This window comes from Podarcis melisellensis (assembly GCF_964234715.1).
Source record: "Podarcis melisellensis genome assembly, chromosome: 1".
NCBI lineage: Eukaryota > Metazoa > Chordata > Lepidosauria > Squamata > Lacertidae > Podarcis > Podarcis melisellensis.
In genome coordinates, this window is record NC_138528.1 from 122,581,379 (window position 1) to 122,608,987 (window position 27,609).

At 45.1% G+C, this 27,609-nt stretch overlaps 1 protein-coding gene across 6 annotated transcripts in view; it reads right to left on the reverse strand.

Moving 5' to 3' along the window:
• Positions 1-2,507: 2,507 nt before the first annotated feature.
• The window catches only part of CFLAR (CASP8 and FADD like apoptosis regulator), a 43,960-nt gene continuing 18,858 nt past the window's right edge, over positions 2,508-27,609 (reverse strand). For 5 of the 6 annotated variants that reach the window (XM_081882920.1, XM_081882924.1, XM_081882923.1 and 2 more), the window contains 5 exons: positions 26,681-26,726; positions 25,917-25,966; positions 23,948-24,023; positions 12,913-13,390; positions 7,351-8,745 (listed from right to left, as the gene is read on the reverse strand). In XM_081882920.1, the coding sequence (XP_081739046.1) occupies positions 8,610-8,745; positions 12,913-13,390; positions 23,948-24,023; positions 25,917-25,966; positions 26,681-26,726 (786 nt within the window). In that variant the 3' untranslated portion in view covers positions 7,351-8,609. Of the gene's footprint in view, positions 2,987-7,350; positions 8,746-12,912; positions 13,391-23,947; positions 24,024-25,916; positions 25,967-26,680; positions 26,727-27,609 lie in introns of those variants that run through there. The other variant, XR_014161936.1, reaches the window with a different exon arrangement.

Sequence of the window (27,609 nt, forward strand, 5' to 3'; positions counted from 1 at the left end):
GGGGTCGTCAGCCTTTGGGGGGGGCGGGGAGACGACGACACATGCTTGATAAGTTAGGTTATCTCACGGGTGCAATTTCCCTTTCCCCTAAAACCAAACATGCCCGGGCAAGTTTCCCAAACCACCCTCCCCACCTCCAAGCCAGATCCTTCTAAGATAAAGGTAAAAAGTCAAATCCATCCAATCGACAGCAGATGTCCTTGAATTCGCACGATTCCTACGGGGGTGTGTGACCTAAACGTCTTACCTAATCACACATCAATGCCGGATTTACGTGTAAGCTAAACAAGCTATAGCTTAGAGCCCCACTCTCTTGGGGGTACCCCAAAAATTTAAAGAGGAAAAAACCTGGATGTACATTTCCAAAATAGAAGATACAAAATGAAATAAAACCTACATACAGCAACAGTGTAGGCTCCTAGGATGTAAGTAATGGGCCCCGCCTGCTAGCCTGCTCCCTAAAATATCACTGGTTTGCTCATTTCTATATATAGGGTGCCTACATGCTGCATGATCACTGCAGATGGTGACAGCAGCCACGGAATTAAAAGACGCCTGCTTCTTGGGAGAAAAGCAATGACAAACCTAGACAGCATCTTAAAAATTAGAGACATCACCTTGCCAACAAAGGTCCGTATAGTAAAAGCTATGGTTTTCCCAATAGTGATGTATGGAAGTGAAAGCTGGATCATAAAGAAGGCTGATCGCCGAAGAATTTATGCTTTTGAATTATGGTGCTGGAGGAGACTCTTGAGAGTCCCATGGACTGCAAGAAGATCAAACCTATCCATTCTGAAGGAAATCAGCCCTGAGTGCTCAACTGAAGGACAGATCGTGAAGCTGAGGCTCCAAGACTTTGGCCACCTCATGAGAAGAGAAGACTCCCTGGAAAATACCCTGATGTTGGGAAAGATGGAGGGCACAAGGAGAAGGGGACGACAGAGGATGAGATGGTTGGATAGTGTTCTCGAAGCTACCAGCATGAGTTTGACCAAACTGCGGGAGGCAGTGGAAGACAGAAGTGCCTGGCGTACTCTGGTCTATGGGGTTACGAAGAGTCGGACATGACTAAACGACTAAACAACAACAACAAGCATTCTGTATGTGCAAATGGCTTTAGATACCCATTGGGTCCATAAATTACCATATATAGTGTTATAAGAATTTTAAGGTCATAGTGTGTGTGTGTATGTGTATGTGTGTGTATGTATTTGAGAGTGAGCTTAAAATTATATATATTAGATGTTCAAAAATATACTACAGTATATACCAATCAAACACAAATATGTAAACCACATGTCAGAATGTAGGGGAACAGTTAGGATCACCCCAAAAACACTAAAACTGTTCATGAATTCCCCCCCCCCCAGCCGGGCCTCGCCTCAAGCATTAAAACTGCATTTCCTCTAAGACAAAAAGCATTAGCTAAGCATATTCTGCTCTCCTGTAACGAAGGTAGCTGAATAGAAGAATGCTTTCTTCATTTCTCAGGCTAGTTGGCCTTGTTAACCAGATTTCCTTCAGAATGGATAGGTTTGATCTTCTTGCAGTCCATGGGACTCTCAAGAGTCTCCTCCAGCACCATAATTCAAAAGCATCAATCATTTGGCGATCAGCCTTCTTTATGGTCCAGCTCTCACTTCCATACATCACTACTGGGAAAACCATAGCTTTAACTATATGGACCTTTGTTGGCAAGGTGATGTCTCTGTATGTAAACAACCTCAATTCACAGTTGTTCCTCCAAGCTCATGTATCACGGAAACATACCTTGAGAACATTTTCGCATAGTCCTGGCTCCCCACCCTTGGCCACACCGTGACGTGTTCTTTGTAGTTAGTTAGTTACCTGATTGCTTATCAGCGATGACCCTGAATCTGACTGTGTGTGTTCTGCTGCCATTTGAGAGCACTGCATTTGAAGCGATACAAGGATGTCTGGCAATAGTTCACACTTGCATCTGAACAATCATTCACCTACATCAGGTATTTCACAGGTGTGCCTCTTTCTGTTGCAAATGGATCAGAGTGGGTTCATATATCAGGCCAACTGGGTTGTTTGGGGGGGCGGCGTTTTTTAAATAAAAAAATATTTATATCTTAAAGCTGTGGGGTTGCAAACCCCCGGTACAGACACCCGATCTGATCTCCTAAGAATTTTTTCCTACTCTTCCCCCACACTCAAAAAGAAAACAAGGAAAATTAATAAATAAGCAGATTGGGCGCATTGAGGTTGGTGGAGCCCAGTGCCCTCTGGGGGATGCAAGTTTCCCCTCTTCTCCCACCATCTGCACCCCCATTCTTCAGCCCAGACACTCAAATCCAGCACCAAGTGCCTTCTTCTGGCAGCTTCCCCACTGAGAGAAGTGAAGCTACAGGGGACCAGGCAGAGGGCCTTCTCAGTAGTGGTGCCCGCCCTGCGGAACGCCCTCCCATCAGATGTCAAGGAGATAAGTATATCTTTAGAAGAAATTTGAAGGCAGCCCTGTATAGGGAAGATTTTAAAGCTTTAATGTTTTGAGTTTTTAAATTTTTATTTCCGCTTTTCAGATTTATACGTTTCACTAGTTTTACAATCATTTTAACATTTCAAAGCTTGACTTCCTTCCGCCCTTTTTCTGCAGTTCATTAAATTTATTTTTAATATCTTCTGTATATCCAAATTAACTTAATTTGCTTATTTATTCATCTACTTTAAATATATACTCCACAACTGCAGGTTGTTACAATAACCCTTCCAATGTTCGTATCTGTTTACAATTTATCTGTAAATATTCAATAAACCAGTTCCATTCTTTTATAAAAAGTTTGTTATCTTGATTTCTTCTTCCGGTAAGTTTCACCGTTTCTGCATATTCCATAAGTTTTTGTATCCATTCTTCCTTTTGCTGGGACTTCTGCTTCTTTCCATTTTTGGGCAAGTAAAATTCTTGCTGCTATAGTAGCATATATGAATATGTTTCTATACAGTTTCGGTAGTTCTATCCCTATAATTCCCAAAAGAAAATCTTCTGGTTTACGTTACATTCCAACATGTCTCTCTCCAATTGTGATATTTGTTCCCCAAACCCTTGTATCCTATCTTTCTTAGATACTTCATTCAAATGATTATATTGTATCCATGTTGTTAATTTCCCTAATAATTCCTTAAATTCTTTTAATTTATACTCTCCTCCCTCGTTTTAATAAATTTCTATAAGTTGTCCACCCTTCTATCATATTCTTTTTCTTTATGCTTTCTTCCAACGAGAGCCAATGTAGTGTTTTACCTCTAATAAATGCTTGTATTTATCCCATACACTCTACAATTTTTTCCTAATTATGATTTGTAAATCCTTTATGAACTTCACCTTTGCATACAATAAATAAGCAAAAATACTGTCATGACCTTCTAAGTCTAGAATATGTGAATTCTGTAATGTCACCCATTCCTTCAACCAATAAAGACAGGATGCCTCATAGTATAGTCTCATATCTGGCAGGGGACAACCAACTCTTTCTTTTGCATCTATCAATATTTGATATTTTATTCTCAGTTTTTTCCCTTGCAAATTTATTTAGAAATATCTTTTTGGCCATGCGTTGAAACTGTCTGTCTTGCCAGTCACCGGAATCAATTGAAACAGAAATAACATTCTTGGTAATACATTCATCCTTATGGTCCACACTCTACCTAACAGTGAAAGATTCATTCTGTTCCAAATTTGTAAATTTCTTTTAATTTCTTTCTCAGGTTTTTAGATAAATATCTTTATTAAAATTTATATTGTTTGCTGTTACCCATACACCTAAATACTTAACCTTTCTTTCCATCTTTAAACCAGATACATCTTGCAATTTGTTTTTCCTCTCATCATTCACATTTTAACCAAGGGTTTGGTTTTATATTTATTAATCTTAAAACCTGCTACCTTTCCAAAAAATGTTATCTCTTGTAATGCTTTTGGGATTGACTCTATTGGTTCTTCTACAGATATCACCATGTCGTCTGCAAATGCTTTTAACTTATATTGTCTCTGTCCCACTCTTACGCCTTTAATATCTTGATTACATCTTAATCTCTGTGCCAATACTTCTAAAACTATTACAGCAAGGTTCAATGTTTTATCATGTTTTTATATATGTTGGAAGACATCCTGAGTGGCTGGGTGTGGGAGTCATATAGCCATGACAGAGGTTTGTAAATACTGCAGGGTACCTCCGGACCTCGTGACCAGCACTCTGAGCTTTACAATGTATTGGAATGTAATGACCCTATATGGCGATGGGTGCAATAAAAGCTTGACCGGATGAGGTAACATGAGATTGGCTAACGGCCATGCGGCTGCACAGAACAAAGGAGAATAAATCGGAGAAGGGCAGACAGAGGGGCTGCTCTCTCCATCATGAAAATATAGCTGGCTTTCTGTGTCATTTTTCTATGCTAATCACCATCTCATGACGGCTGGATTTCCGTCAGCTGTGGCAATCTAGTCAGATGGGATACAATTGTTGTTGTTGTTTTTGTTGTTGTTGTTGTTGTCATCTGAGCACTGCTCTTGGTTTGTTTATGCAGTAAGCCCACAACCTTTCACATTTCGCTTTATGTGCATGGCAATATATTAATAACAATAGTAATAGTAATAATAATAATAATAATAATAATAATAATAATAGAAAGAGGAGGGTTGGGGGGGTGTCTTTGGCAGTCCCACCTACCATTGCATCCAGTATTTGTTGATTATATGCAATTTTGGCTTTAGGCACGATCCCCGGAACTTAACCTCTGCGTAAGTTGCAGTTTGGGATGCGTGTGGCGCTGTGGGTTAAACCACAGAGCCTAGGGCTTGCCAATCAGAAGGTCGGCGGTTCGAATGCCAGCGATGGGGTGAGCTCCCATTGCTCTGTCCCAGCTCCTGCCAACCGAGCAGTTCCAAAGCACACCAGTGCAAGTAGATAAACAGGTACCACTGTGGCAGGAAGGTAAATGGTGTTTCCATGTGCTCTGGTTTCCATCATAGTGTCCCTTTGTGCCACAAACACCGGCTGCCTCGGCCTGAAAGCGAGATGAGCGCTGCAACCCCATTGTTGTCTTTGACTGGACTTAACTGCCCAGGAATCCTTTACCTTTTACCTTTTTTTTTTACTGCAGCCCTTGTGTGCGTATGGTGGTAGTGGGGACATTCTCCCCCTCGTCGTTAAAAATCAACAAGGAAATGAATAAGGAAAAGGATTGGTTTGCAGGTGTTGTTGCCTTAATATAAATAATCATTCAACCCAATATTATGTACCGTATTTTTCGCACCATAGGAAACACTTTTTCCGTCTTAAAAACTAAGGGGAAAAGTCTGTGCGCCCTATGGAGCGAATGCAGGGGGGTGGCAGGCAGGAAAAGCCCCCAAGAGCCACACACAAGCTTCGCGCGGCTCTGGCGGGCTTTTCCCCAGGAGGGAGAAGGGACTGACACGGCCAGTCAGTCCCTTCTCCCTCCTGGGGAAAAGCCTTGCGCAACCTCTCCAGCCGGGGGGAGGCTGCGCAAGGCTAAAGAGGAAGCCAGGGCAGCGAGCGCGATCCATCCCGCACGCTGCCCTGGCTTCCTCTTTAGCCTTAGGAAAATATTTTTTCCCTTGATTTCCCCCTCTAAAAACTAGGTGGGTCCTGTGGTCCGGTGCGTCCAATAGAGCAAAAAATACGGTACATTCATAAGAAATTCCCACTAATTCTAGGTATCTGGACAGGTTTGCAACCTTACAGTCGGATCCCACATGAGTTATTTCCAAAGAGGCAGCTGTAATATTGCCTGCTGCAAGAAAAGGAACAGAAAGTCTTGTGGCACCCTACAGATGAACGTATTTATTATTTTAGTCTTTAAGGTGGCACAACAATCTTAGCTCTTTATAGAGAGTTCAGCATGCTTAAGACTCAACCTCCCTAATTCTGCATAAAAATTAAGGAGCGAGCCTATTACCAGAAGAGGCACCCCAGAGATCCTGTAACACTGAAGTACTGTCAAGTGACTAAAACGGGGAAAATTCTAGCCTTTTAAAGCATGTTAAGAGAGCAGTTTATTATTTAACAATGAGTCCCTTAAGACAAGATTCAATTTAATATCTGAAATACTAATATAATACCTGAAACATAATAGTTTTAATATTGGTTATAGGAGAATAGCCAACACTGACTCCCTGTTCCTCCCCAGCCCCCTGCTCCTCCTACCCCAGTCCTTGGTCTCTCCCCAAAACTGCTCTAGAGGATTCTCCAACCCTCCAGAGCAGATCTTGAGAATGTATGAAGGACCTAGGAATTGGGGCGGGGTGTGTCCGTCCCATTGCACCAGCAGAAGTCTGATGGGCTGGTAGATATTCACAGCTGCGTATCACTCCTAACAGAGCATAATTTCCAGAACGTCTGAAAATATCTATTAGAAATACCCAAACTTCAGTCAAGGAAGCCATACAAGCGGAATTCAATAAAATAAGACATTTGTACACCCCTAACATCTAGTTGCATTTCCCATTTGGTCTTTGCCATCTTCCCCCATGAACCATCATTTGGCAACTAATCCACAAGTAGTTTTGTGCTGCATCACAGAATGCCTACTCAAAGGATTCAATGGGGCTTAGCCCCCCAAGTATGTGTTATTAAGACACCACCCAAGTTATGCAGAATTAAGGTATACTTAAATCCTTTGATATCAATGGGACTGAAAAAGGCACTAACTCTGCAAAGGATGTACACCTGGAGCCTCTTTTGTGCATAAAAGGAGTCGTTCCCATATCAAGGATGTGGAGCCCCAGATGTTGGGACTTCAATTCCCATCAGCCCCAGCCAACACAGTCTACATTCAAGGATGGTGGGAGTTCTAGTCCAGCAACATCTGGAAGGCTACAGGTTTTCTAAATTAACAATGGGTAATGTAAGAGCCATTTAAAAATAATTAAAAGGTTCTATTCTTCTCAGCCCTATTTCGCCCATGCTTATTGAGTAGCAAATTCTACTGAGTTCAGCAAAATTTATTCCCAAGTAAGGGCATGTACTGTTTTAGTCTTAGATCATGCTTAAGTGTGAGATGAAAAGAGTACCAAAAAAACCTGATCATTGGTTTTGCTCAATTTCCTACAATGCACAGTCTCATTTTTTTAAAAGAGAAAGAAAGAAATGATAAGATACTGAATTATACTAAAATTCATTCTGAAAGCTACAATATTAGAAGCCAATTTGATTGTTATCTTAATAGAAAAGTAGAATGCACAAATTAAATAAACTTAAATGAATTCATGTAAAAGAGTATTCAAGAAGTCATTTAGAAAAACTGGGCTTCTTTAGATCCCATTAGAAAGAACTTTTCAAACAGAAACAAATTACCAGGGAATAATGATCGAAAAGAATCTTTAAAAAACAGCAACAATCAAACGTGTAGGTGAAATATACATATCTGAAGAAAATAAGCAATATAAATAAATATATTAATAGTACATATCCGAGTCTCAAAACCTTGCTTCTAATTAACAGTCCAGCAACAATCAACAGCAGAAAACACCTTCCGATTCAATTCAACATCAAGGATAGCAGATCGATCTTCCCCCAACCAAGAACAAACATAGCTCTTCCTATTTTCCTGTCATACCACCAGAATGTTCAATTTTCAGTCTCCTTTTTTACAAAAATAAAAAATGGACTACAATTCCCATAATCCCCAGCCAGCCCAGCTAATGGTCAGGGATAATGAGAATTGTAGTCCTGCAACAATCTGGGGACACAAAGATGAAGGACAGTTTACCACCCACATGAGAGTTTACTTAATCAGCCATTAACACCAAGAGATGAAGCCCCAGTAAGAATAGTGCAGTCCCAGTTCTATGTGACGACAGAACAATGGGCCGTCTGTACTTGGTAGAAAGCTGGTTTTGTTACTTTGAAGTTCTAGATAGGTGGGATATTTTGGGGTACACGCAAGGAAGATGCTAAATATTGCTTGAAAGCCGAAAATTCTGCACACACACAATTCCAGCATTTCAGACCTTTGGCCCTGCAGATGTTGCCGTACCCCTAATCCTTGGTCACTGGCCATGCTTGCTGGGCTTTGATGGAAGTCCCCAGCACCTGTTTTTAGAGCTTCAAGAACAACAGAAAGAGCACAAAAACAAGTTCTGCCAAGTTTCCTTCCCCCCGTAGCCTTTACACCAGATTCTTCTGACCAAGCAAAAGTGCTCCCTTCCATCGACGTGGCTCAACTGAGCCACATCCTCAGTTTAGTGTGCCATTACTCTCCACTTGTGAGTTCAGACAGATCTATGGTGCCTAAGGTCTGGACCTCTCCTTTCCATTGACCTTGCACCCACCCCCAAGTGGAAAAAAGGGCAGAAGGGAACTCTCAAAAGGGTTGTGAGAAAGAAGTTTAAAAATGAAGAGGTGTGATCAGTGATGTCTATTAGTCTTCTATGTTGCGTTAGATTATGTGGTCCTATAACCCAGCATCTATCTATCTGAACTTTCGGTACCTGGCGGCACAAAGGTGGGACAAAATCCTACCATAGCTGGTGGTTCTTGACCTTACAGGGGGAACCAATGGATGGCATTCAAAGGGAGACCTCCCTAGGGCACACCTGCTGCGAGTTAGGCTTGGCGTATTTAGGTGTCAGAGAGGAAAAGCTTTTTCCTTAGGGTATGTTTCAGCATGACAAAATACTGTTCCGTAGGGTGAGTCCTGTTCCGCGAATAAACTCTGTTGTTCAGCTCCACCAGGATATCCAGCAAATGCAACTTCCTGTAAGGGAAGAAGGGGGAGGAAAAGAGTGACAGTTGTCAATAGCCACATAGCAATCTGTAAAAAGTACCGTATTTTTTGCTCTGTAAGACGCACCAGACCACAAGACACACCTAGTTTTTGGAGAAGGAAAACAAGAAAAAAAATATTCTGAATCTCAGAAGCCAGAACAGCAAGAGGGATCGCTGCGCAGTGAAAGCAGCGAACCCTCTTGCTGTTCTGGCTTCTGGGATAGCTGCGCAGCCTGCACTCGCTCCATAAGACGCACACACATTTCCCCTTACTTTTAGGAGGAAAAAAGTGAGTCTTATAGAGCAAAAAATATGGTAATTTCCAGATGAACCGCTCTTGACTTTGCCGTAATGTTTTGGCAACCGGACACAGTGGAGCGTATCACAATTTAAGATGGTGGGCAGGTAGCTGGGGGTCTCACCTGCACTGTGCTTTGAAATATGCTTCATCAACAAAGCAAAAAAAAAGGGGGGGAGAAAAGGAGATTGTTTTTAAAAATGAGGAAGAGAGGCGGGAGCTCAGAGCTCCCTTAGACCACCCCTTTACAATGCTCCTAGTTCCTCTCTCCAGTGCTATAATAATTTATCTCTTTGAATAATAATAATTTATTATTTGTACCCCGCCCATCTGGCTGGGTTTCCCTAGCCACTCTGGGAGGCTTCCACAAAGACCCAAAATACACTAATATATCATACATTAAAAACTTCCCTGAACAGGGCTGCCTTAAGATGTCTTCTGAATGTCAGGTAGTTATCTCTTTGAATAATAATAATTTATTATTTGTAATGGCTAGAACATGGGTAGGCAAACTAAGACCCGGGGGCCGGATCCGGCCCAATTGCCTTCTAAATCTGGCTTGTGGACGGTCCAGGAATCAGCGTGTTTTTACATGAGTAGAATGTGTGCTTTTATTTAAAATGCATCTCTGGGTTATTTGTGGGGCCTGCTTGGTGTTTTTACATGAGTAGAATGTGTGCTTTTATTTAAAATGCATCTCTGGGTTATTTGTGGGGCCTGCTTGGTGTTTTTACATGAGTAGAATGTGTTTTTTTATTTAAAATGCATCTCTGGGTTATTTGTGGGGCCTGCTTGGTGTTTTTACATGAGTAGAATGTGTTTTTTTATTTAAAATGCATCTCTGGGTTGTTTGTAGGGCATAGGAATTGGACTCTTTTTTTTAAAAAAATACTCCAGTCCCCCACAAGGTCTGAGGGATAATGGACCGGCCCCCCAGTGAAAACGTTTGCCAACCCCTGGGCCAGAACATTGGCTTTTTAAGTGAAAGAAGTTCCTTAGGTGCCGAAATTCCAACGGATCAGAAAAGACTATTTATGTATGCGACAACAGCCTATGCGACAACAGCTGCTCGGATGTCACTTGACCAGAGATGGAAAGAAGAGAGAGAAGAACGGCAAATTAAGTTGATGGACTATGCCAAATGGACAAAAATGACTGGAAGAATCAGAAATCAGGAAGACCAAAATTTTAATAAGGAATGGGGAAAATATGTAATTTACCTTAAAAACCATTGTAAGCAATTAAAACCACTAGCAGGATTGGAATAACACTTGTAGTTCAGTGTTGAATTTTGGGTAAACACTATGCTGTTTTAAATGTGCATTTTATATTTGACTTCAGTTAGAAATGTTTTCTTTCGAAATGTTTAAGATTCTTTTTTTTTGTTAACTTTGTTTGTGTTAAATATGAATTCTGCAGTTGACCTCCTTTGTAATGTTTTATTTTGAAACCTTTCAGATAATATTTTAGTTTCCTGTTCATTATGTTGCTTTGACTGTATACTTTATATTGGACTTTCTTCGGAAATATTTGATTCTGGATTGTTCTTACTGATGTTTAATATGCTGTAAACCACCTTGAGATTTTTCTTAAAAATGTAAGGCAGTATAGAAATGAAATTAATAACAGTAATAATAATTTAAAAGATTTGTATTAATAGAAAAGATGAAGAAGAAGAAGAAGAAGAGTTTGGATTTGATATCCCGCCTTTCACTCCCCTTCAGGAGTCTCAAAGCGGCTAACATTCTCCTTTCCCTTCCTCCCCCACAACAAACACCCTGTGAGGTGAGTGGGGCTGAGAGACTTCAGAGAAGTGTGAAGGTCACCCAGCAGCTGCATGTGGAGGAGCGGAGACTCGAACCCGGTTCCCCAGATTAGGAGACTACCGCTCTTAACCACTACACCACACTGGCTCTCCAGTGGCTCTCCAGATGCAGGAGGAAAGGGTTAATACAAGGACCCACAAAGGGGAGGAGGGGAGTTCAGGAGATACTTTGAAATTTTCTTTTTATGTTGGTTGTTGGATAATCGATTGTAAATTTCTAAAATCTGAAGAACTAAAAAATCTGAAGAATAAAATTATATAGATATAGATGATAAATGATAGATAGATAGATAGATAGATAGATAGATAGATAGATAGAGAAAGCAGTTCCTCAGAGGGTTAAGTTCTGCAACCATTCCCATATTTCTGTCCATTTTCTGCGCTCATACAAAAATGCAACACAGGAACCACCCATAGGAAAAAGTGGAATTATTGTATTTTTCACTCTATAAGACGCACTTTTTCCCTCCTAAAAAGTAAAAAGATCATTGTGGACTTTAGGAAATGTAAATTGAATATTCAGCCACTTATTATTGAGGGGAAGTGCGTGGAACAGGTCTTGGTGTTTCGATTTCTGGGAATGGAGTTGAGAGACGACCTAAACTGGGGAGAAAACAGCAAAGACCTGGTGAAGAGAGCACAGCAGAGGTTATATTTTCTGAGAATCCTCTGGAAAAACAATCTCTCAAAGGACCTGTTGATGGCATTTTACCATTGCACTGTAGAGAGCGTATTAACTTATGATCTCTGTGTATGGTTTGGGAGCTGCACGGCCAGGGAAAAAACAATGCTGTCCAGGGTTGTAAGGACTGCAGAGAGAATAATTGGGTGCACTCTTCCCACCTTAGATCAAATCTATGCTGTCAGGTGCCATAAGAAAGCGGCAGAGATAGCGCAGGATAGTATGCACCCCGGAAATGATCTCTTTCAGCTTCTGCCTTCTGGAAGAAGTTCTGGAGTCATAAAGGCTAGGACTAGCCGCCTGAGAAAGTTTCTATGCAAATGCAATTCTGGTTCTAAACCCAGCATAAGGGATCTCTATAGTATAGTGTATTTTAAAATGGGGTTTCAGAGTTTTTAGGGTTTTTTGAATGTTTTATGTAGTTTTTATGTAGTTTTTCAATTTCATTGTTCTGCATGGGACAATGACAATAAAGATATCGTATCGTATTGTATCGTATCGTGTGTGTCTTATGGAGCGAATGCAGGCTGCGCAGCTATCGCTGAAGCCAGAACAGCAAGAGGGAGAGCTGCGCAGTGACCCTTGTCTAACCCCCTTTTGAAGTCACCCAAGCTAGTAGTTGTCGTTCAGTCTTGTAGCAAGTTCTGTCTTTTAACCATACATTGTGCAAAGTTCTTCCTTTTGTCTGTCCTGATCTCCTACCTAGATGTTAGGATATTTCCGTTCCACCTTAAGAGAGAGCAGGCTTGTGAGTCACAGAGTCTGCGTATTTCCTGTTTCTCAGGATGTTTATGTTTGCTATTGCTTTCGTTTTCTCTCTCTCTGCGCCAGAACACGCTAGCAGGCAGTCATGTTTGTTCTTTGTTCTGACCAACGCTGAATAAACATTCTAAATGATACCCTCCTGAGTGCAACTTTTGCTGTGTGAATTCTGCTGACAGAGTGTGCACCAGCCCAAGAATGTGGCAAGCTATTTCTTAGGCTTCGTGTCGCTAATTGCTGATACTGAATCTACAGGAGGTCGATGGATCGTCCGGCAGCCGGCATGGGGGCTCAGATGGACATTATCTCCCTGGCAGTATCCCAACACCTAGCAGCTTCCCTGGATGGGTGGGGTGGGGGGTGATATAAGTATCTTCAAGGTTCAGGGTATCATGATGACACCCTTTGGTTGTTTATTAAATAGTTTAGTACAAGATTTGATTCAGAATATTTTTTTTCTTGTTTTCCTCCTCTAAAAACTAGGTGCGTCTTGTGGTCTGGTGCATCTTATAGAGCGAAAAATACGGTGCCTTGCTGTTGTTCACGTTGAGGGAAAAGCCTTCTCCCTCCCCCCCCCCCAACTTTCTACCTTTTGTGCGGCTCAGTCAGAAGGTCAGCTAGAGCAGACAGGTAGTAAGAAGATGGACTCTGCGATCTCTCCAGGTGTGATGCATCCAGCATACATTGGCTCCAGAGAATGTCTGCTCCTTGCGGAATGGTACACAGATCTCCGTCTGTCTCTATTAAGCTGGTATTTTCCTGCCTGCTTCCGCGCTCAACATAGTTCTGGACGAAGAACAGCTTGGGTTTCCCCGAGAGATAGACACACGCATCGCCAGTAAAGAAATTCTTCAACCTCTCCAGGGAGAACGCAGGAGCACCCTGGTCTGTGCAGAAGATGCCTTGTTCGTTCCCTCGACTGACGAGGATGCAAACGAAGCAGTCGTAGTCCTTGTGTTGCTTCAGCCTCGCGACGTCGAACAGCTCGCGCACCAAGGCGTCCACACTCGGGAACAGGCAACAGCGGATTTCGAAGGACAGGGCTCGGAAGGTATCCTTCAGCATACCTGGAGAAAGAAAAGTGCCCGGAAAATGAAATTGTGGAAGGGTCTTGCCAAATGCAAGGTGGTTCTTTTAAAATGAGGCAATACAAAGCACAAGTGAGTGAGAAGATTTTTAAAGATTTTATTCTAAACAGCAAGCCACAGATACATCGCCAAGCAAACACTTCAATCTGTCACTTGGAATAATAATAATAATAATAATAATAATAATAATAATAATAATTTATTATTTGTACCCTGCCCATCTGGCTGGGTTTCCTCAGCCACTCTGGGCGGCTTCCAACAGAACACCAAAATACAATAACCTATTAAACATTAAAAGCTTCCCTAAACAGGGCTGCCTTCAGATGTCTTCTAAAAGTCTGGTAGTTATTTTTCTCTTTGACATCTGATGGGAAGGCATTCCACAGGCTGGGTGCCACTACCGAGAAGGCCCTCTGCCTGGTTTCATGTAGCTTTGCTACTTGCAGTGAGGGAACCACCAGAAGGCCCTTGGAACTGGACCTCAGTGTCCGGGCAGAACGCTGGAGGTGGAGATGCTCCTTCAGGTATACTGGACCGAGGCCGTTTAGGGCTTTAAAGGTCAGCACCAACACCTTGAATTGTGCTCGAAAACGTCCTGGGAGCCAGTGTAGGTCTTTCAAGACCGGTGTTATATGGTCTCAACGGCCGCTCCCAGTCACCAGTCTGGCTGTCGCGTTCTGGATTAGTTGTAGTTTCCGGGTCACCTTCAAAGGTAGCCCCACATAGAGCGCATTGCAGTAGTCCAAGCGAGAGATAACTAGAGCATGCACCATTCTGGCGAGACAGTCCGCAGGCAGGTAGGGATGCAGAACTCGCAGGCCTCTGGATGTTGGTAGAGTCCCAACTCCATCCCTGACCGCGCCGCCAGATGGGACCAAGATTCCCCACACTTGGCTTAGCTTCATCCAGGTGGGATTACAGCAACGCTTTCTACATTGGGTAGCCTTTGAAGGCAGTTTCGAAACAGCAACTGATACAGCATAGGGCTGCCAGAACACTGCTGCTCAAAGATCTGAGCAAATTATGGAGACTTTACATTAACTACACAGGCTGCCTATATACCATATTTTTCACTCTATAAGACGCACCAGACCACAAGACGCACCTAGTTTTGGGAGGAGGAAAACAAGAAAACAAATATTCTGAATCTCAGAAGCCAGAACAACAAGAGGGATCGCTGCGCAGTGAAAGCAGCGATCCCTCTTGCTGTTCTGGCTTCTGGGATAGCTGCGCAGCCTGCATTCGCTCCATAAGACACACACACATTTCCCCTTATTTTTTAGGAGGGAAAAAGTGAGTCTTACAGAGCAAAAAATACGGTATTTCCAGGCCCAATTTGAGGTGCTGATATTTACCTTTAAAGCGCTGAGCCGAGAGTTCAGGGATTCCACCAACCATGCTCTCCCACACCAGGAAATCATTCATTCCACTACCCTCTTCCATTTTCTTCTTCTTCTTTTTCTCTCAGCAATCAAACAGCCACCTTTCTACAACTACTGAGCACGCTCAGACCTCCCTAAGCTGTTTTAGAGGAAGTGATTCGATTCATTCCTTCATAAACACTAATACACAGTCTAGCCATCAGAGGGCAGGATTGCATCTTTATACCTCTCTCTAATTCACAGTTTACTCTGTTATGTGTTTGTGTGTGCGGGGGTGGGGGTGGGGAGGGTGGGGGGTAGGATCTAAAGCACACCACATATTCCTGTCTAACTTTTAAATAACCTGTCACGAAAATTTCCACGGAACAATTTTACCCCAGAGGATTATCAGCAGGAAGCAAGACGGGCATAGAAACTTCCTCCAATATAATAATAATAATTAATAATAATAATTTATTATTTATACCTCACCCATCTGGCTGAGTTTCCCCAGCCACTCTGGGCGGCTTCCAATCAAGTGTTAAAAACAATACAGCATTACATATTAAAAGCTTCCCTAAACAGGAAATATAAATATTAAAAAATAGGCAACCTTCGCACAAAAAATCCCCAATCCAACATTATTATTATTTTTGCAGGGGTGGTGGTCGGGGAGATCCCTAAACAAATTAAGTATTTAACCTGAGGTAACACTGTACCTTCTTGCCTGGTAATTCTAGTTTTCTCCCACCTATCCAGATACAGAGATCTTGGCTGTAGTTCTACCACATCCTTACAATAATTAACCTGCATACATTTAATTTTGGCGAGACGTGTTAAGCTGTGCATAAAACTGCCTCGTCTCCCCAGATGGTTGCTGATGAGAAACAGGCGAGAAAAGGTTACTGTTCCTTTTCTTCCTCTGTTCTCATCACCCCCAAAGGCACAAAACGGCCTTGACTGCACTCATTTCTGCTATTTTTAGCCACTTGTGTGTTCCAGTAGCATGCATCAAGCCCTCAAGAGATTTTTATTTTTGCTTATGTAAGAGACGCGTGGGGAATTTTCCCAAAAAATAAATAAATGGCTGGAGGTGAAGCAGGGGCATGTAAGGGTTAGACTGGGCCTCCCTTTTAAAAAATGTTGCAATCACATAAAAAAAAAAATTCCAAAGGAAACAAAAATATATATTTTTGTGCATTTTCATAGGGGGGAAGCAACACACAAAAATGCTTTAAAGCTTGTAGAAAAAGACAGTTATGGACAGAATAGACAATAGTTTTATAATGAGAATAGATTAGATTCTAACTATAAAACTAAGGCGAAATATTGTTTTGCAAGCATGAATTAGGCACCTCTGCTTTTTCTCACGAGAATGTATTCCTAGGCCTGGTTAGATCCACCCCAAAAATTCATTAATGGACCCAATTGTGAGTACAGCAGAGGGGGTTAGAGGTGTGAAAGAGCAATTGATCCCATTCAGAGAGTTCAGGTAAACTTATCTAAGATGAGTTTCCCATCCAGGTTTGTAAGCAGATCTGATTTCACAATTTTTCTCCTGGCTCTGTTAAGAGACTGTCGTCCCCATTCCCCACCACTTCGAGCTCGATTCTGGCTCATTACTTCCACAGTAGGAAATCTACAATCTTTTAGAGAAGGGAAGGCAGATTTTGCAAACAATTGGCAGCATGCCATCAAGCCAAGCTCTGATCAGATCCCAAAAGCCCATTCAGCACCTTGCAGATTTCAGCAATGATCAGATAAAGGATCTTGTCTGGCCTACACACATGCATTAAGAATGAGGAGGGAGATACCACTTCTGAACCTCCTCATAGATTTAAATATAAACAAACAAAATCCCAGTGGGCAGAGAAATAGCACATTATGGAGTGGGACAAGAGAGAATCTTACAATTGCTAGCTTGTTCCTGCTGTTTATTGGCAAGGAGATTTTGTTGAATAGGAGAAAATTAAAAATGAAGCCACCCCATGCAATCTGAAATGAGACTCTTGAGAGTCCCATGGACTGCAAGAAGATCAAACCGATCCATTCTGAAGGAAATCAGGCCTGAGTGCTCACTGGAAGGAAAGATCCTGAAGCTGAGGCTCCAATACTTTGGCCACCTCATGAGAAGAGAAGACTCCCTGGAAAAGACCCTGATGCTGGGAAAGAGGGAGGGCACAAGGAGAAGGGGACGACAGAGGACGAGATGGTTGGACAGTGTTCTTGAAGCTACGAACATGAGTCTGACCAAACTGCGGGAGGCAGTGGAAGAGAGGAGTGCCTGGTGTGCTCTGGTCCATGGGGTCACGAAGAGTCGGACACAAATAAACAACAACAAGCAACGAAACCACTGCAGCATTTTTATTCATTTGGTTTTCTCACAGCTACATCCTAACTTTTTCCAAGCAGCTCATAGCGGGATTTCAGGCTTTTTCTCCCTAGCCAATTTTATTTGCACAGCCACCCTATGAAATAATGGATTAGATGAGCAGATTGGCTCGTTGTCACACAGCGGGCCTTCATAGTAGGGGGTTGTCTGAGGATCTGAATCTGGTTCCCCTAGCTTTTAGTCTAATACGTTAACCGTTGTGCTGTGCTGTGCTGGCTACCATCTCATAGTGCCACTGTATTCTGCTCTGGTCAGACCTCACCTGGAGTACTGTGTCCAGTTCTGGGCACCACAGTTCAAGAAGGACACTGACAAACTGGAACGTGTCCAGAGGAGGGCAACCAAAATGGTCAAAGGCCTGGAAACGATGCCTTATGAGGAACGGCTAAGGGAGCTGGGCATGTTTAGCCGGGAGAAGAGGAGGTTAAGGGGTGATATGATAGCCATGTTCAAATATATAAAAGGATGTCACATAGACGAGGGAGAAAGGTTGTTTTCTGCTGCTCCAGAGAAGCGGACACGGAGCAAGGGATCCAAACTACAAGAAAGAAGATTCCACCAAACATTAGGAAGAACTTCCTGACAGTAAGAGCTGTTTGACAGTGGAATTTGCTGCCAAGGAATGTGGTGGAGTCTCCTTCTTTGGAGGTCTTTAAGCAGAGGCTTGACAACCATATGTCAGGAGTGCTCTGATGGTGTTTCCTGCTTGGCAGGGGGTTGGACTTGATGGCCCTTGTGGTCTCTTCCAACTCTATGATTCTATGATTCATTGTGCTGAAAATATAGACCGGGACTAGCCCTTGAAGTCGGAAGGACGTGGAGGAAAAAGCGTAAATTTTCCTTCTCCGATCAAAAGTGGATGTGGGGTTCAAGGCAAAAAGGAAACACAAAGTGATACATGCAAGGCCGTATCCAGGCAAAATTTCCACACCACAAACAGGAAAGAAAATGCTTATAAAATATAGATTATGCCTTTAATTATGCCTCCCCAACTGCATGCTATCTTGACTGTACTTTTTCCATTTCTTTTTAAACACATAGCATCCATATTGTCTTATTTGGATTGTTCTGGGTGTTAAGTTGTGGGTGAACATATCAGACGACACAGCGATTCTTCAAACAGCTCTTGTTTATTCACAGGCCTGAACAGAACTAAACTGAAGGTTCAGCCAGCCTGCTTATATAGAGCTCCACTAGAATGCAACAGTAACCATTTTCTGTAACTATCCAATCACTGAACGTCACTTTCAATCCCTTATTTGCATATGTGGACCTGAGTGGAAACTATCTACAGTATCCCCCTGCTGGCCCAGGGTGAGAACCTCAGTACATAACACCCCTCCCCACCAAGATAAGGCGTGAGTTACAATCGTATATACAGCACTACACGTAATGGTTCAATTAGGCACAGAAGCATATCGGTTACATTTCACCTACTTCCATTAGACCGACAGTATTACATGTCCAACAACATAGTCCTTTAAATAAGTTGGGCACTTGGAAACTCTGCCAGACCGCAGGGGACCCAGGTCCAGGGGGGCGCTCGATTCTTGCTGAGGCTGTGGCGCGACCCTAGGTGGCGTTGAAACCAAGTCCCCTGGATCCGCTGCTGTGGGTGGAACATCCACAAGTGGAGTTGGCAGAATGTCAGGCACGGCAGTGGTCTGAGTCTATGGGAAGTCTGGCAGACCCTCTGAAGCGGCTTGGTTCGGCTCCACGCCTGCAGTTTGTGAGAGGTGTAGGTGGAGCCTCACCATCTGTAAGTGTCTGTTCTGGAGCCACAAACGCAGTTGGGGGCACCATGGTAGTGTCCAAGTCCCCAACCCTGCACCTAAGCTAGTCTATGTGCCGGTGCCACAAACGTCCGTTTTCGAGTGCCACCTGGTACGAGTGAGGTCTAGTGACTCCCACTACTGTGGCTGGCACCCAAGGAATGTCCCCCACAAAGTTCCAGGCAAAGACCTGGTTTCCTGGAACAAAGGACTGTGGCGCGTTGGCACAGCCCGGGGGTTCGGCCACGGCAAAGTCCAGGTGCAGCTGGTCGAGCGATCTGAGGCGGCGGCCCATAAGCAGTTCAGCAGGACTCCACCCTGTGGCCGCATGAGGGGTGATGTGTTGCACTAACAAGTATTCAGCGACCCGCTCGTGCCAGTCTCCCCGGTCCGGGCGCATCAGTGCCTCTTTTGCCAAGCGCACCTTTCTCTCTGCTTGCCCATTGCTGGATGGATGAAATGCTGCCGTTAGGGCATGGCGGATGCCCGAGTCCCTAAAGATACCGCTCAAAAGTGCATGAGGTGAACTGCGGTCCGTTGTCGGAGACGAGGACATCAGGACACCCATGCGTCGCAAAGAGGCCTCGCAGCACCCGGATGACTGCCTCGGTAGTGGTGGAGGGCATCAGGGCCGCCTCCAGCCATTTGGAATAGGCGTCCACCACTATGATAAAGGTCCGGCCATGAAAGGGGCCGGCCAGATTGATGTGCACCCTCAACCAGGGTGTCTTTGTCATCTCCCAGGTGCATCCCTTAGCTGCCGGTGGTGCAGGCCTAGATTATTGGCACGCTTGACAGTCGGAAACCCAGGCAGTGATGGCATCGTCCATGTTAGGCCACCAGACGTAACACCGAGCCAACGCCTTCATTTTGACGATTCCCAGGTGGCCAACGTGCAGAGCCTCAAGGACGCGTTGACGGAGTCTTTGGGGAATCACGACACGGTCTCCCCACAGCAGACAGCCGCAATGAGCCGAGAGTTTGTGTTGTCTGGTTGTGAATGGCTAGAACTCCGATGCAAAAGGCCTTTGTGGCCACCCCCTCCGCACCCAGTTGAGCACACGGCTGATGGTGCGATCCTGGGCAGATGCGGAGGCCACAGTGGCAGCCAATACAGGCGCTGCCGGAAGATCCTCAATCAGGAGGAGCGATGAAGCAGGAGCCGGATCTTCCACAAACGCTGGAAGAGGGCAACGGCTGAGGGCGTCGGCATGGCCCATCGATTTCCCCAGGCAATGGACGAGCCGGTAGTGGTAGGCAGCCAGGGAAACAGTCCATCGCAGCTGCAATTCCATTCAGTTGGAGATAGCGTCCTGGAAAAGTAGGCAAGCGGTGCTTCTCTTCCGTCTGGAAAACAGTGACTAAGAACAGTGCCAATGCCAAAAGGTGAGGTGTCATAGGCAAGGACCAGCGGCCTGGCTTCACTGTACTGTACCAGCACACTGTCTGATGAAAAGAGAGCCTTGACTGCATTGAAGGCGGCCGTCTCCCGATGACCCCAGGACCAAGGTGTCTTCGTGCTGAGGAGTAGGTGAAGAGACTCAGCCACCGTGGCTTTGTGAGGGAAGGAAAATGTTATAAAAGTTCAGCAGTCCCAGGAACGCCTGCTACTTGTTCTTTGGGATGGGGGCCTGCTGGATAGCGTGGATCTTGGATGTCGTCAGGTGAAGGCTGGAGGCGTCGACAAGATAGCCCAGGAACTCCACCTGTGGAACGGCGATCTGGCACTTCTCCCACTTTACCTTGAGCCCGGCCTTCTGGAACCTGGTCAGCATGGCGCAGACGCGCTCGAAGAGCTGCTGGTGTGAATCTGTGGACACCAAGACATCGTCAAAATACGGCACCATGCCCGGAAGCCCTTGCAGGAGACGCTCCATAAGGCTTGGAAGATGCCAGGAGCCATACTCACCCCGAACTGCAAACGGCGGCAACAGAATGCCCCTCGGTGGGTGACGATTGTCTGGGCTTCAGCGGTGGCATCATCAACGGGCAGTTGTTGATAGGCTTGGGCAAGGTCCAGCTTAGCAAAGACCTTGCCCTCACCCAGGGAATGCAGCAAGTGTTGGACAACAGGAACCAGGTAAGCATGCTGCTGAAATGCCTTGTTGATCATGCACTTGTAGTCGGCGCAGATTCTCACCGACCCGTCCAGCTTAACAGGCGTGACGATGGAGGTTTCCCACTTGGCATGGTCAACCAGCTCCAAAACTCCTTGGGTGATCAGCTTGTCCAGTTGTTTGTCCACCTTAGCCTTGAGAGCAAAGGGAACCCGGTGTGGCTTTAGCTTGATGGACTTGTGGATCAAGGCTAAAGGAGATAGGCGTACCTGTATATTGACCCAAAGTGCTGTTAAAAACCTCAGCAAAGTCTTTGACCAGACCCTCAGTCTCTGCGTTAGAGATGCAGTTGACGCCGGTGACTTCCAGGCCGAGGGCATCAAACCAGTCTAGCCCTAGGAGGCTTGGCCGCTGACCTTCAACCACCACCAGTCGGAGCAGGCCTGAAAAATCCTTGAAGGCGATCCGGAACCGGCCAATGCCCACCACAGGAGTGTTGTTTCCCTGGTAGTCTCTCAGGTGTACGCGGTGAGAGTCGAGTTGCCTTTTGGACACTGGGTTCCAGTCTTTTGATGGTGCTCCAAGACACGATGGACAGGGCAGACCTGGTGTCGATCTCCATGTCACATGGAGCTCCTTCAATGAGCACAGTGACGTTCAGCTTGCGTCGCGTAGGCGAGTCGGTTTGGCCAATCGTGGTTCCAGACGGGCAGCGGCAGTTGGTGAGAGCGAAACAGCTTTCCTTGGCAGACTGGAGTGAAGACTTGGACTTGCAAGTCGGTGAAGGGGGGGGTGGGACGGAGCCGATTGGCAGACTTTAGCGATGTGGCCCCTTCTGGAACACTTCCTACAGATGGCGTCTCTGAATTGACACTTGGCATGGAAATGGTTGCCTCCGCAGCCCGCAAATTCCAATTGGCCCTTGGACTTCTGTTGGAACTTCCTGCGCTCCCACTTTGTCTGGTGCACGTCATTGTCTTCACTGGAGGATGCCTCATCACTGCTGGCCTCTGCACTGGAACTGGCTTCCTAGCAAGACGCGGGCTGCTGGCCTTGCGGATCTCAGCAGCTTCTGAGGCCACGGCCTACTCAATGGCTTCTGCAGCGTGGCGAGGAGACACCGTTGCAGATGGATGTCCCGGACCCCGCAGATGATTCGATCCATCAGGGCATCGTCTAAGTCTCGGAACTTGCAGTGCATTGCAGCCTGTCGGAGGGCGGTGGTGTAGTTGTTAATTGACTCCCCCTCTGCCTGGTTCTGGTGGTACAATGCATGGCAGGCAGCAATCTTGGACGGCTTTGGCGCGTAGTGGTTGCAGAGCTTCTCTTGAATCGTGTCCCATGGTGTTGCCTGGACTGCTACAGGCGCAACCAATGCTCGGCCATCTCGAACACATCAGGCCCACAGAGGCTGAGGAATAGGCCTCGTTTACGCTCCTATGATACTTCCGTCAGCTCGTTGGCTTGGAGGTAGAAGTTGAACCGAGCGAGGTAGGAGTCCCATGATTCAGAGGCTGGCGCAAACGGCGGTAGAGGCACAAGTGAAGCCATGGTTCCAATGCCGATGTGGAAGCGATGGATGGAACACCGTGCTCTAGCCAGAACGGTCAGCTCTGAATTGGTTCTGTTCAGTGATTTCGCTCGGTGTTTCAGCTCAGTAATTCCGCTCGATGGGTGGCTGCATCTGGCTGTGCTCTGTTGTCCATCGATCCCATCCTCGTCGCCAGTGTTAACTTGTGGGTGAACATATCAGACGACACAGCGATTCTTCAAACATCTCTTGTTTATTCACAGAACAGAACTGGACTGAAGGGTTCAGCCAGCCTGCTTATATAGAGCTCCACTAGAATGCAACAGTAACCATTTTCTGTAACTATCCAATCACTGAATGTCACTTTCAATCCCTTATTTGCATATGTGGACCTAAGTGAAAGCTATCTAGTATCCCCCTGCTGGCACAGAGTGAGAACTTCAGTACATAACACTGGGCATTACTGAATCAAAAGCTTCCCTTTTGCTTTGTTTTATTATAAAACGGCAACAAATTGGAAGGGACTGGTTTGTACAATGTAGTGGTAAGTGGGAAACAGCACTTTCAGACTTCGTACAGGCTATACCTTTAAAGTACACTCAGAATACATTCTTTGCCTCAAAGAATTCTGGGCCCTATAGTTTACTCCTCACAGGGTAACCATTCCCAGCAATTATTAAACTACAGTACCCAGAATTCTGTAGGGAGCAGGGAATGTGCTTTAAAGGTATAATGTATATACACAGTCTTAGCAAAGTATATCTGAAGGAGCGTCTCCACCCCCATCGTTTTACCCAGACACTGAACTCCAGTGCGGAGGGCCTTCTGGCGGTTCCCTCACTGTGAGAAGCCAAATTACAGGGAACCAGGCAGAGGGCCTTCTCGGTAGTGGCACCCACCCTGTGGAACGCCCTCCCACCACATGTCAAAGAGAACAACAACTATCAGACTTTTAGAAGACATCTGAAGGCAGCCCTGTTTAGGGAAGCTTTTAATGTTTGATGTATTGCTGTATTTTAATATTTGGTTGGAAGCCGCCCAGAGTGCCTGGGGAAGCCCAGCCAGATGGGCGGGGTATAAATAATAAATTATTATTATTATTATTAAAACCTATCACACAATCTAAGGGAAATTAAAACTTTGTGTGATCTGTTAATCTAGGGACCGCCTCCCCTCTCCTTCCTGGAAGACTTTTTTTGTGACAGACCTACAAGATACGGTTTGTAGAGAAATTCAACTACTTCAGGTCCCTATACCGATGCCAAGTACCTAATTATCAACTTGAGCTTTCAGCCACCGTTGTTTTACAAGCAAAGAAAAACTGGGAGCCTGAGCCCATCTCATCAAATCTGAGCTGTTAAAAGATTACGCGAGTTGCAGACTCCAGCAGTTAAGGAGGAATTCAATTTTTCCTAGCACTTACTTGTATCGTTGCCAATGCAGTCTATAATCAAGCATACTCCCAAAGGCTTATTCCGCATTCTGTATTTGTTAAGGACCTGCATTGAATGACAAAATGTAATTATTTAGATCCTATCTCCAATACATGGACCTTCTCCTCATTCCCTTTTCCAAGGTATTTTTTGCCGTGCCTAGTGTAGTTCTACGGATAACGCCAGATGCTCTTCTTACTGTGCATTCATGATGATTAGTGTTCATTAGGGTATCGGAAGCAGTTATGAATAATCCCACTTCCTGTACAGTTTGTGCCTGCAAAAATCTCAGGGCAGACATCATCCTTTGGTGCCTGTCCCGTAACTTCCTGCTAAAATCCCGCGACTTCTTTTTTTATTTACTACAAATGTTCCAGTTTATTGAACACACTCCCCGCCTGACACACTATTTTGTTGTAGCATCGTGCAAGAGTGCCCTTTCCCAGCAGGATGGCAATAATGTTGGGGAACATCTAATAAAGCAAAATGACGTATAAAGTAAAGGGACCCCTGACCATTAGGTCCAGTCGTGGCCGACTCTGGGGTTGCGACGCTCATCTCGCTTTATTGGCCGAGGGAGCCGGCGTACAGCTTCCGGGTCATGTGGCCAGCATGACTAAGCTGCTTCTGGCGAACCAGAGCAGCACACGGAAACGCCGTTTATCTTTCCGCCGGAGCGGTACCTATTTATCTACTTGCACTTTGACGTGCTTTTGAACAGCTAGGTGGGCAGGAGCTGGGACCGAGCAACGGGAGCTCACCCCATCGCGGTGATTTGATCTGCCGACCTTCTGATCGGCAAGTCCTAGGCTCAGTGGTTTAGACCACAGCGCTGCCCACATCCCAGAAAAATGATGTATGGATTAGTACAAAATATCTACCTCTAACACACTAGTATTGTGAGGAATACACCTGCAAGAAATTCCTAGCCGAGTGGGGCCCTGAACCGAGTGAAAGTAGACCTTAGATAACACAGATGTTGGCAGCGATAGTTTTTTTGAAGAGACAATGGCTCTCACCTTCTGTAGGTCTGGGAGAGGTCTATGGGTTGGATCTAGACTATACCTTCGATCCTAACCCTACTAACCTGGGAGTAACTCCCACTGAACTCAATGGGCAGACATGGTTAGTATTGTAGTCCAAGTTGGTTGGGCCTAGTTCCCAGGACTCCTCTAACTGGCCACAGCTCCCCCCAGTCTCAAGATGAGCAGACAAATGCTGGTGACAAGATGGTAAGAGTCAATTAGGTAAAGGTAAAGGGACCCCTGACCATTAGGTCCAGTCGTGGGGATTTGAACTGTGGACCTTTGATCGGCAAGTCCTAGGCTCTGTGGTTTAACCCACAGCGCCACCCGCGTCCCTTAAGAGTCAATTAGCCCTCAGCTTTTGTTTAAAGCTCCAGTACTTGAGTCCTCACAATTTCCTTTATCTGTAGCATTCTAAAGGGCAGATCGTGCTGTGATTTTTGTGTGTGTTTGGCCCAGGGCCATGAAAATCTCACAGCCATGAAAATATAGTGGCAGGCACAGCAGAATAATTTAAAGAGGGAGAAACTTGTCACCCCTCGCTTGCCTTCCAGAGTGCAATGCGTTCGACAGCTCTAAGAAAGGCACAGGAGAAAGAACAGCCAGGTCCATTACTTAATTCATTACAGTGGTACCTCAGGTTACATACGCTTCAGGTTACAGACTCCGCTAACCCAGAAATATTACCTCAGGTTAAGAAATTTGCTTCAGGATGAGAATAGAAATTGTGCTCCGGTGGCGCGGCAGCAGTGGGAGGCTCCATTAGCTGAAGTGATGCTTCAGGTTAAGAACAATTTCAGGTTAAGAACGGAACTCTGGAACGAATTAAGTACTTAACCCGAGTTACCACTGTACTTTCTAAAATTACATCACTTTCTGCACTGAAAAAAATGGTAGCTAGAAAAGACACAAGGGCCCACATATTGTATGATACCTGTGCTTCAGCTCCTCCTGTTTCTGGTATTGATATGTTAACCTTTGCTGCTGCAAATACAAAATTCAATGTTGTTACAGTCATACCTCGGGATGAATACGCTTCAGCTTAAACATTTTCGGGTTGTGCTCTACGGCGACCCGGAAGTAACGGAGCGCGTTACTTCCGGGTTTTGCCGCTCGCACATGTGCAGATGCTCAAAATGACGGTATGCACATGCGCGGAAGCGGTGAAACGTGACCCGCGCAGTCGCGTCTTGCGTTCGCTTCAGGATGCGAACGGGGCTCTGGAACAGATCCCGTTCGCATCCAGAGGTACCACTGTATTTATGGAAGATCTTTATTTTCCCACAAAGTCATGTTCATTTTTAAAAAAGAACAACAACACATAAAGACACATACACGAATAAAAAGCTGTGACATTATAGTAGGGATAGGAAAATGGGTGACCTCCAGAAGAAGAAGAAGTGGAGTTTGGATTTGATATCCCGCTTTATCACTACCCGAAGGAGTCTCAAAGCGGCTAACATTCTCCTTTCCCTTCCTCCCCCACAACAAAACCTTTGATCTGTCTTTCACAGCACTCAAAAGAACGCTGGATGTTTTATTAACAAAACTACACTTCTGGATTGACAGTCCAAACAGTTCCGCCCTATACATGTTTACTCCGAAATAAGGCTCACTGAGCTCAATGGGGCTCACTTCCAAGTCAGTGGGTACAGGATTGCAGCACAAGGCTACTAAAGATTAACAGGCCTTACTTACCCTGAAAGGCACATTCTCCATTTGACAGCCTGCCTTGGTTCCCAACCTGCAAATGAAACCAGGAACTAATCACATTTCACTTCTTGTTGAAAATTCCACAGTGGAAGTTATTAGGAAAGGGAGAGACAATATGAGAAGGCAAGTATTATGACAATACCTGGGTAAAGTTAATCAGGTTCCCCTTCTTATTTTAGTGCTTAAAGGTAAAGGGACCCCTGACCATTAGGTCCAGTCGTGACCGACTCTGGGGTTGCAGCGCTCATCTCGCTTTACTGGCCGAGGGAGCCGGCGTACAGCTTCCAGGTCATGTGGCCAGCATGACTAAGCCGCTTCTGGCGAACCAGAGCAGCGCACGGATACGCCGTTTACCTTCTCGCCGGAGCGGTACCTATTTATCTACTGGCACTTTGACATGCTTTCAAACTGCTAGGTTGGCAGGAGCAGGGACCGAGCAATGGGAGCTCACCCCGTCGCAGGGATTCAAACTGCTGACCTTCTGATCGGCAAGTCCTAGGCTCTGTGGTTTAACCCACAGCACCACCCGTGTCCCCTATTTTAGAGCTTAGGGATCAGCAAACTTTTTCAGCAGGGGGCCAGTCCACTATCCCTCAGACCTTGTGAGGGGCCGAACTATATGGGGGGGGGTGGACGAATTTCTATGCCCCACAAATAACCCAGAGATGCATTTTAAATAAAAGCACACATTCCACTCATGTAAAAACACCAGGCAGGCCCCACAAATAACCCAGAGATGCATTTTAAATAAAAGGGCACATTCTACTCATGTAAAAACTGCCGACCTTCTAAACGGCAAGTCCTAGGCTCTGTGGTTTAACCCACAGCGCCACCTGCGTCCCTGTTAAAAGTGCTACGTTGTGCCAAGTCCAATTTTTAAAAGGACCTAAAGCAGCAGACTTGTTGATTCAGTC